This window comes from Chanos chanos, chromosome 1 (genome assembly GCF_902362185.1).
Source record: "Chanos chanos chromosome 1, fChaCha1.1, whole genome shotgun sequence".
In the NCBI taxonomy this organism is placed as follows: Eukaryota; Metazoa; Chordata; class Actinopteri; order Gonorynchiformes; family Chanidae; genus Chanos; species Chanos chanos.
The window spans coordinates 60,471,042-60,482,543 of NC_044495.1; the positions used below are offsets into that span (position 1 = coordinate 60,471,042).

Below are 11,502 nucleotides of genomic sequence, written 5' to 3' on the forward strand. Positions count from 1 at the left end.
TATTAACTTTAAACCAGTGTTTCAAAACTCCAGTTATGGAGAGCCAACTGACAGAGCACTCTGGAATACAGTCTGGGATTCTGCCAAACTGCTTTGTGTGTGTGTGTGTGTGTGTGTGTGCGTATCTGTGTGTGAGTTTGTGTGTGTGGGTGTGTGTGTGTGTGGGGGGTGTGTGTGTCTGGAAGAAAAACTTGTCTGTTGAGGAAAACATGCTATACAAATACAAGCATGAATTCCAGCCCAACAGTGGCTTGCCAGATTGAGCTTGTCCACAAATTGTCAAGCCCTTGATGCTGCTGCTGCTGCTGCTGCTGCTGATGATGATGATGATGATGATGATGATAAGCTGAGTCAGATGTGTTAGTGCAGAGATAGACCCTGAAATGTGCTCTTCACATGGTCCCCAGACAAGAGGTTAAGAAGCACTGATTTAAAACGATCACTGGAACTTTCCGGTGTGGGAAACAGACACGGTTCTCCTACGCTCGCTAAGCTCAGGGGTCTGCTTTCTATGACGCTTTTGGAAGGTTTTTTTTTTTGTTTGTTTTTTGTTTGTTTGTTTTTTTTTTTTGACAGTCGTTTTTGGTCTCGCTAAGAAGTTCCTGCAGGAAAATTGTAAGGACGTCTCTCATCGAGTCAGCTCTGGCACACGAGAGCTTTCACACGAAGGCGAACGACAACCTTAGATCAAAAGCCAAAAAAATATGTAACTGTCTTTTCATAAATAAATATTTCACTTTCATAATTACAGCACATGCCAACTATTTCACATCAACAGAGGATCCAATATATATATCTATATACACATATATTTTCTTTGCTGTAATTCTGATAAGATAATATCTGATAAGTCATATTCATAAACAAACGATTAATTAGTCACGATATGCTTATTTTCAGTTATTTTCGTTAAATATCATAATGAAAATAATATAAGTTTAGTCTATCCAAAAACTCTAGTATACTAAGGTCTGAGTGTTCAAGTGATGTCCACAGTTAAAGAGTTGTCAATGGACGTTTAAAACCAGGACCTTTACTTCTCATGGCCCAGTCTGTCTGCCGGTAGATGGTGACAACTACTGAGGAACTGGTAAATGTTGTTGTTGAACCAGTAAACTTGATTGCTGAACTGACCCCCTCTAGAATCATAGTTACATCTACGTTTTGAATTCTTTTGAATTAAACCTGACATTCAAGTTGTTTTCACAAAAAAAGGTGCTTGTCTCTTTCCAGTCAAGAAATATAATAATAATTAATAATAACAATTCCTAAACAGCAGAGGGGGAAAAAAGCCATCGATTTTGCATTTTGTGTTTCTATTCACTTTGCTGTGGTGTGTGTTGCATGGTGTGTGTGTGTGTGTGTGTGTGTGTGTATGTGGTGGCTAAATAAAGGAGGGCATAAGGTTAAGATCTATCTCCAGTGCTGCGTTTCTTGCCAAACAGACTAGCCGAGTCCCTGTTGCGAAGGTTTGGCTGGTTCTTGTATCCATGGGGACTGACGGACCACCGCCAGGCCCCCCGGGCTTCCATTCCGGTGGGCACGGCAGCCGTGACGGATGGGCACGGCTTGCTCTGCAGCAGCTGGAAAAGCAAGGAGATTTCGGGGCCTAGTCGTGTCACCAGGTTGGCCCTGACCAAGTCCACGGTCTCCGCGTCACAGTCCATCAAACTCTGCAGCAGCTTCCCGTAAAACCTGCCAAATGAGAGAGACAGAGGGCTCCCACTGAGCACGTGCCACAACCAATTTAGCATTCGCTTATGAGGACATAATTGCATGACAAATTCGAAATTTCACACGGGAACATCCCGTGTTTTTTCTCTCTCCCCCCCCCACCCCCACCCCCACCCCCACCCCCCGAAGTTTAAAATGCTTGACTGGAGTGCCAGTTTTCCAAAAGCTTGTTTACGGAACGCCGCTAGCCGGAAAGCAAGGACAGTTATCTAGCAAGTGACCACAGTGACATAGATGTTTTGCTGTTTTTTTGGAGGGTTAGAAGTTTGAAAATGACGTCCAACGCATCACTGCAGCATCTCCCGTGACTGCTGTGCCGGTCTGAGATGTTCTCTGCTGAGATAGTGTGGTATAGAGTTTACATTTGTGCTCTGGTTTGCTGTCCTCTCGGATCAGAGTCCTCCCATTGACACAGAAATGCTCCAGTCATAGGATGAATGTGATCATTCAGAATGTCTTTTTTATTTATTTACATTTACGTTGCCTTCTAACGGGCAACGCCGACCTAAAGCGTGTCAGGAAAACCCATTACACACCATAACAGAACCACCAGAACCTTTCACTGTGGGACACAGGGTCTGTTTGGAGGCTTTTCCCTTTGAATCCCACACAAGCTCTCATGTTTTTGTTGACAGTAGGGTGAGGAGTGACTCATTGTCCACGACTCAGTGAACTGACGCCCTTTGTACCAATTTGTAAGTAATTGTACATTTGTGGGTGCAATAAGACACTCATGCACTGTGGCTTGACCATAGTTTTCCCTTTTGGTGACATTCTTGTTACACCGTGTCTGGGGAAACTACCTGGTCAGCTGCTTAATATTTTTGACTTTTGGTTTTGATTTTTTTTTTTTTTAATTTACTCAATATTTTTGCCTTGCATCTTGAACCGACTCATGAATGGTCTCGTAAACAAGCGATGCCCGTCCATTAGACTTCCATGCCAGTGCCGCAAGATGCGAAGTCTTCACCACCGAAGCTCCTATCAAACATGCCTCAAGTTTCGTCCCTCCGTCTCTGACACTGAGAACTCCTCCTCTGGCCAGGAAGGAGGAGTTCATTAAACGACCAACTGGGCCTGTCCGGCATTTTCGGAGATGGGTACGCTAAGTGCGACAGAATGCTAGCTGCTCAAATCAGACTTGAATGGAAGCACCTGCTTTCAGTGTCCCTCACTTACTCGAGTCTTTATTTTGGCGGTTACCTGTATGTGCAATACAGTAAAGAAAAAAAAAAAAAAAAAAACAACAGAAAAAAAAAAGTCTCACAGTAGGGGTTTCATATGGGCGCTTCTTCTAATTTAACAGATAATAGACTTTGTTTTGGAATGGTAGGGGCTGTTTAATCAGTTTTGGGAAGAGCAGTCTCTGATGGTCCATTTGAGATTAGCCTGCTAAGCTGGAGGCTATTTTGCTATCTGGCTAACCCAGGAATTGAACTTGAAACTTCAAAAGAAACTTTTAACTATATTTTAATGAAAACTCACGAGTTTCCCCTTTAGTACGCTCAAGACACGTTTTTCTTTTTTTCTTTTTTTTTTTTTTGTAATGTACCACCCAGAAGCTCATGCCCAGGGGACCCATAAAGTTGCTCAGACACTGACTAATCTGCTGGGTAAACATTCCGGAACATTCCACTGGAGGTTATTTGAATACCCCGAGATAAAGATACCCAGAGTGTGAATTATACAATGACAACTGGTGGGGTCAGCTTTTTCTCCAGGGCTATGTAGAATAGGATATATAAAAGTTTTGACCCCCCGCCAACCCCCCCCCCCGAACTATTGTTTTTACCTCTTTTTGGGGGGGGTCAGGGTCTTAATTAGGGGGGTCAGACACCGTTTCTTCCCCTCCACCCCCCCCCCACCCGCCCCCATATTTCGAACCCTGAAGACACTGGCTAGTTACACTTTTATACTGGTTTTCCTTACATGCAACACTCCCAGCTCTTACACAACCACATTGGCACCTCTGTTTGTGGAAATCTGTTGGCAGGGTACCCAGTAACCGTGACGACTGTGACCATCATTCGACCCGAGGGCTGTGGGTATGTGACTGACCTGTTGGGGAACTGGCTGGGCAGCTTGGCCACCTCTGCGATGGCCTCGGGATTGGACCTCGCCACGGAGCAGATGTCCAGCTTGCTGTAGCACTCTTCCTGAACCTCGGAAATCATCCTCTGGAACGTGGAGCAGCGTCGCACCGTGAGGAAGACCTTGGAAGTAATTCCATTGGCAATGCACTTCAGGCTCTCCTTCACAAAGGCCTTGCCCTACAGAAAAAACGAGATTAAATCAACGCGTCAGTCAGTCACTCAAACACCGATTACAGGAATGTATAAATCAGTCAGTCTATTCATCAATCAGTCATTCTGTCAAGTCAGTCCAATCACTGACAGATATTCTATGGCCCTGTCAAAGTCCATGCTTAAGTTTGGTCATTGGCATAGATTGCTCAACAGGTTTATGTTAAACTTTGATGATGTGTGAATAATGTTGGTTTTTTTTCATATAAAATTGTACGAATTTTGTCCAAATATTTAAAGTTATGTTATGTAATATATATAAATGTTATGAAACTTCAGTTTTAGATGTGCATCAAAGTGTGATAATCAGCATTAGAAAACTTTCTTCAGTGCACACAGATGTCCAGAATTTAGGATGGAGAATCTTTGTCTCTCTTATTCAAACAGCGTATTTCGTCCGTTTGAGCTGATTCGGGGCCAGTGGTCGTGAGGCGGCGACAGTACCTGAGTGTCGAATTTGGCTGCGCTGTACAGGAAAGACTTGCAGATTTCGTGCATCCCGTCCGTTTCGCAAGTGGAGTTCTCCAGACAGGCGAAGGCACCGCAGCCCACTTGAAGGGCGCTGTTGAGACATCGCGCCACGTCTGCTGGAAAATGGGATGAGGGACCCGCCATTAACAAGGGAACATTCTGGAGAATACGGCTGTTTCGATGAGAACAGTATTTAACGAGCAGTGTGTACAACGTGCGACCTACATTGTGGGGACATTTTTTTTGTTTTTTGTTAAGGACCGTGGAACGTGCCCTTAATGCGGTGAAATACTCTAATGCTATGAGGCCACTACGACACCCTCCTCTTTTTTTATTATTTCCATTCTGTGTGTGTGTGTGTGTGTGTGTGTGTGTGTGGTGGGGGGGAGGGGGGGGGGCTTTGGAGGGGCTGTAAAAAGATTTCACATGCTCAGGTGGGGCTGACACTCTTGTGACCTATTAAAAGAGTGATGGAAGACAGAGAGGCGCTGTTGGCTGTTAACACGCTCCCTCGTGTGTTTTTTTTTTTTTTTTTTTTTTCAATCAGGAAGACATACTCGTATTCTGCCCCTCTGTTTCCTCTGTGGAACAGTTCTGTCTGGAGCTGAGACGCGAAGGGACCTGTATTTCCATCCGCTGATTCCAAGCCAGAGTCCAGTATGCCCAGACCGGGGTCCAGACAGCCTAATTTGCGCTAATTACAACGACTTCTCAAAACGAGCATGGAAAAAGAGAGATTGGCTGAGTAAAACCCATCCTCCCTTCCCCATTCTCTCTGTCGGGAGGATACGTGTGATGATGCAACCATCTCTGACTGATATGTGGGCTAAAAATAAAAGAATGTAGCAAGTCAGATTTCCCTATCTGTTCAGCTGTTAAAACCCAGCCCTTAATATGGCAAAAAAACAAACAAAAAAAACCCCCAGCGTGCCGGACTGTCCACTGGGACACCTAAACCCACATAAAGTCGAGGGGAACTTGGGCACAAAGAGGGATAATTACTGCCAACCCAACCAACTGGACGAGGATTTTATGAGTTTTCATGTATTATAGTTTTTTGTTCTTGGAGCTCGGTTTGTGACACGATGAGCCAAAAAAATCCCAGCGGTTTTCCTGGGTAGGGGCATGGGGGGGAGGTGGGTGGGGGTGGCGGGGGGGGAGTGGAGGTATGGATGGCGATGGAATGGGGGTGCTCTGCGCCCCTCGGATGCTCCGCTGGGCGGTATGTAAGAAAGAAGTGTGTGTGTGTGTGTGTATGTGTGAGTGCGTGTGTGTGTGTGTGTGCGTATATGTGTGGAGGGGGTCCGCAGTGGGGAAAGCCATCCAGTATTAGGTTCTGCTGACGGTCGCTTTTTGGCACGAGATGAGCTGTTTCCATTGCTCTCACATATGACAACACAATAATGCCCTGCCTGATGGGGAAAGAGGCCAAAACCACCTCCACAGGCTCCTGTGCCAGTGACCATAAACACGTCGCTGTACAGACTCGCACCCCACACTGCAACGGAGCAGAGAAAAAAAACAACTTTATGTGTGTGTGTGTGTGTGTGTGTGATGGAGAGAGAGGGAGAGTGTGTGTGTTTGTGTGTGTGTGTGTGCGTGTGTGTGTGTGTGTGTGTGTGTGTGTGTGTGTGTGAGACACGGATATTGTCCCCCCACAGTCATTGTTCTTGAGTGTGAAGGAAAGCGCAGGCTTTAGGCTGCTGTCTCGGTGAAGCTGGCAAGAGACTGCCGTCTGAAATAACCAGAAAAACCCCCCAAATGTCACCAGCTGAATGCTTCTATTGTCCATGGAAGAGGGTGCGAGAGAGATCAGAGAGGACGGAGAGAGAAGAGTGTGGGGCATCAATCCAGCAGATTCATGTGTGGTTCTCTTAGCCGTGGAACACACTGCCTAATCACACTGCACTGTGCATGACCCACAAACACAGATATCTCCTTACAGTCGTAAGATGGCTCGGGTGTGATGGATGGCAGGGGTTTTTCTTCTTTTTCTTCTTCTCTTTTTTTTGATGGGGGGGGGAGTGGGGGGGGGGGGAATCACCAGTGTGAATTGTGAATCAGTCTCACTGTGAGTAAGGAAGAGAAACCACAGGGTCCTCTCTGTGGAGAAAAGCCCGGGAGCTTAAACACCGTCGTGAACCCTAAGAATCAACGGATCTGGCAGATACGACCTCTGCAAATTCACCAGTGTTAGGTTAGCTGTGTTCCCGTTATAACGCGGATTGCATAAACACTTTGTTTTTGCGTAAACCCACAGAAATAAGAGTAAATACAAGCCCAGGGGCAGTAAACAGTAAACAGTAAACAGTTCCCTTTTGTGAGTCATTTTAACGCAATAGGTGTTAGCTGATGTAAAACAACTCAGAAATGAACTCTGGGCAGTTCCAGAACATTTTACATGGGGGCATGGGGGGGGGGGGCTGTGCTGTGCTCTCCATGAGGAGGTGTGCACATACAGTTTGTTTGGCATAGCTCTGTCCCACCATTCATTGAGTATTAAAGCAGCTGGTGTGTGTGAGAGAGCATATTGTCTTGTGTGTGCATTCTGGGGACTGTGCCATTAAACCTGTGTGTGTGAATATCTGCATTACACCAACATCACTGATCAAGTCAATCAACACCCCCCCCCCCCCACACACACACACACACACACTCACACGCACACACACACACTCACACACTATTCCATGTCTTTGACAGGGTCAAGGTGTTCCCGCATGTACAGGTTGTTGGTGTCAAGGCTTTGCATATACGTCTGTGGTTAATATGGGAAAATGGGGTTGTATATTTGCATCTGTCAAACATCCGTTCCATTGGGTTAATTTGCAGAGCATGACATAAGGCTCAACTCAGTTTCAAATAATCTCACAAATAGAACAAACAAACAAACAAACAAACATGTTTATGTTGGAGTGAGGTTCTTTGCTGAGAAGTGCATCCCATGTCTCATAATTTCCTGAGTGTGTGTGTGTGTGTGTGTGTGCGCGCGCGCATGTATGTGTGTATGTGTGTCCATCTGCTTTTAAAAAGGCTTTCAAAATTATAATTAACTTCAAAATGACCTAGAACTAATCAAACCATCCATTTGCGCTGAAGAGTCCTGGTGAGTCATGCCAATTCAACAGTGGATGACAAATTTAACCATCCAAAATGTCCTAGATCATCGTGATCGGAAAGTCATGTTTTTGAGTTCTGATTAGAGACACAGTGATCTATTATAGACGCCGTGATATAAATACAGCTTGGGTTCTATGACAGCAATACGGGTTGAGGTGAAACGAATGTCTTGCGCAACAGTGAGAGAAGCACCTGTGGATTTAAAAATGAAGTGATGTGTGATGGGGAGGGGGGGGGTGTCTTTTGAATCAGTATCAGAAACCACAACTGACGTCACCCCTGTCCCCACAAGGAAGCAGTCACGGCTGAGTTAGACCACACAGACACAGGCCTTGTCCTGTCACAGGGAATCTGGAGGATGAGGGAGACTGCACAATGTGGGCAGATTCATTTCTCATAAAAAGCTCTCGCCGACCGATAGCCAGGAAGAAGAGACGAATGAAACTTAAATAAAACTTGGCTTTCACGCAACGGTGGTCTGCGCTCTCGTCCCAGTGTGTACAGGCTGGCGAAGGCTAATTTGAGCAGTGTCAAAAAAAAAAAACCCCACTCCAGACAATGCTGTTTTGTGTTTGTACCTTTGCCTGAGCTAGTTGGCAAGCGCATGGCTTGTCATATCCTTCTCACTCAAACAACGTGTACAGTAGCTGACTCATCACCTTGGATCACTTCACCCTCCTTTAAACATCAGGAGCTATATTGTTCATACGAATTATTCATTCCACTTGCACACATGACTTTGAATGTTTCAGTACATAAAGATAATGCATTTGTGTTTTATTAAACTGCTGCAGATTCTGCCAAGAGGTACTGCTATTTTTTTTATTCTTTTCTTTTCTTATCCCCAGTGGCTTTGCCATGAAGGTTTTATGGTGATGATATCTAACTTTGAAATTTATCACGCTGCGGGGAACACATTATAACCATTTGTTGCATTTTATGCAAAAGAAGAAGAGGAAGAAAGGAAAGCTGATTTATGTAATGTACATCTTGACTCTTATTAATGACAGAGAAAAAAAAGCTCATCTTTGTCCTAATTACTGAGTTAATGACAGGGATCAGAAATGTCCTGCGTTTGCTGCTCAGCCCACATTTATTACATTATGAAGTCTTTGTGTTGGTTCCAGGAACTTACTGAAGCACCACAGTCTCCGCGTCTGCAAAATATTGAGTCAGTGTTCCCTAACATGTTCCCTGGGCAACAAAGTACAGCAGGAGGTGATTCAAATACCAAGTGGAGCTGGACACAAGCTTTTGCACGTCCGCTGACCAGACACTGCGCAGTACTGGATGTTCCGTACCGCACTGATCCATTTTCTCTCTCTCTCTCTCTCTCTCTCTCTCTCCGTCTCTCTCCCCTCCCCCGACCCGACTTGGATTAGCTAGTTGTCTTTACATATTGTAGCGCAATTGATTATGCTCATGGAATTCCAGGCGATGCGCTAGGACTCATGTATGGAAAGTATTGGCAAATAAAGTTAAACTCATTTATATTTCTTTTGCTTGCATGCATTAACGCGCGCGCCCACGCACACACACACACACACACACACACACGTGTAGCGGGAGTAGTTACACACGCAGAGTTTTCTTTAATGCTTTGTATCTCATTAAATGCACTTGGCGATAATGGATAAATTCAGATGCATGAGGCGTGAACCCCTTGCAAGGAAAAAGCGCATTATAACGAGAGAGAGAGAGATAAGACTGAACAACATTCAGCCAGATGCTGGTCTAAAAAACTTTCCATCCGAGTTTGTATCTGCTTCCCCCCGGGGCAGCTATCAAATTTGCCTACTGTGTCGCTGATCGAAGCAATTGCGCCCTCTCCCACTCGGAGAGAGGCAGTGGAATAGTTACCGGGAGCTTCCTTTTGGGCAACTTGTATCCGGTGTTTAAGTGGTTCTGAATAAAAGAGTCTGCAAAAAATAACGAGATGTTTACGTAAATAGTACTTTTCTTCTGCCTACTGGACGCTATATGTTTCACACAAAGGAATCTGGATCTACAATATACCCCCCTGGACGAAATACCCCGGATCTCAGCAGAGCGAAGCGGAGAAATGAATGAACTAACCGTTTCAGTCAAACGCTCCGCGACAGCTGCGCTCACCAGCTCTGCTTTATTCCACTTATGTATTCAATTGTGCTCAAGCATTTGCAGTTCTTTTCAGCACTGACATGAGCGTGAAATCCAACAAAGCCACTTTCTGCACTGTGAAAATAACTCTTCAGAGAGTGCCTGTCACCGTATTCTTCTCGCGTTTAAATGATTTTCCCATTAAAAGATGGAGGGGGAAGGGGGGGGGTCCTCGTAATTCAAAAACTACGCTAAAAAGCTGACAGAAGTCGTGTGCAAGAGAGAGTCTAAATTAGACTAAAAGGTTCTATTTTCGTATGACATTGAGAACAGATTGTCTTTAAGGGCTTTTAAAAAAAATAGATTAAGGCTCTCTCAGCTTCTTTCACTCATGACAGGGTAGAGCACACGCTGCGCTGTAGTAGCAGCATTTTGTAGCCTCATACGCCGATTCACTAAGGGTTTTTAAGCCACCGCATTGACAAATTTTGCGCTGTCCAATAGGAACTCCCACCCAAGTGTCTAAAAAAAAAAAATCCGACTCTTCCCTCGCTAATGCGCACAGACACGCGTGGTTTGCCGTGCGCTCGTGCGCTGTCACATTTCTGTGAGCGGGAGAAAAAAGACAGATGGATCGCTGAATTACAACGCATCTAATGTCTGTCAGTTGTCCCGATGATCAGATCAACGCATCGGCACATCTTTCGAGGCATTCAGAACAGAAGCCGGGAGAGATGTAACGCGCCCGGGATGTATACCCCTACTAGATGTCATTCGGCAAGCCAATAGTACAACTGTTCGGCAATGCTTTAAGACCCCTGAACAAGCGAGGCGATGCTTTCAACTTAGACTTTATATCGACAGACTGTTGGCAGAAAACAATGAGACCCTGAAGCAATAAATTCAATGGCATGAGAAATGCAAACAGACCAAGGAACAAAACAGTGCTCATCTATCAGTGACCGTGGTACTTACATGGACTGTTGGCAGAGAAGCGTGCTCTTCTCGGCGAGAAAGATTCGTTTTGATCCAGTTCATATGCAGACGCTATGAGCACGAGCAGTAGCAAAAGTCCTGTCCTTAGAGGCATCTCTTCCTAATAACCGTTTGTCTCTCTTTCAAGAAGAAAAAGGGTGATCTCTCTCTCTCGCTCTCTCTCTCTCTCTCTCTCTCTGTCTTTCTCTCTGTCTTTCTCTCTCACTCGCTCGGTATAGTGCGGTGAGAATGCTCTTGAGTTGTTTCTATAGACGTACTCAGCTCTTATTTAAAACCCTAAAATATCGAAAAAGATTACACGTCGTTCTGCAGGTATTGTCTATGGATGTTGCGCTCCCGTGTGCAGCTGTCCGTTCACCAATTCCTTCTGGCGTGCATGACACGGGCTTAGGTCGCCGTTTATATAGGCATGATAATGTACCGCACATCACGAGCCGGTCGGTTAGCCCAATCAAAACACAGCATCGTCCTTGGTGTATTCCCTATCCAGTGATCCGTGTAATATTTAAAGCGCTCTTTGAAATGCATATTTCCTTTGTCTGTAGCCTATAGGATAATAAATTAGTCTGTGTAAAAGTCTTTTGGCTACCTCAACAATGTATATGAAGCTAAGTTGATAGTATAAACATATACTGTATACACACTCAAAGTGACAGAAATGCTTTCCATGGAGATTTATGCCTGACACTCTACGTTAATATTGTCACAAACTAAGACAGGCATAAGGATCTTCTTTTCCAGCGCGCATTTACAGGAAAACTGACGGTAAAGTGATCGATTTGGTTTATAAATGCTGGCC

At 44.9% G+C, this 11,502-nt stretch overlaps 1 protein-coding gene across 1 annotated transcript; it reads right to left on the reverse strand.

Moving 5' to 3' along the window:
- Positions 1–1,406: 1,406 nt before the first annotated feature.
- Positions 1,407–10,797, reverse strand: stc1 (stanniocalcin 1). The gene is made up of 4 exons (XM_030784986.1): positions 10,683–10,797; positions 4,482–4,624; positions 3,793–4,004; positions 1,407–1,695 (listed from the first exon to the last, which is right to left on the reverse strand). Exons 1-4 carry the CDS (start codon positions 10,795–10,797, stop codon positions 1,407–1,409), a joined length of 759 nt encoding a protein of 252 aa, XP_030640846.1.
- Between the last annotated feature and the right edge of the window lie 705 nt (positions 10,798–11,502).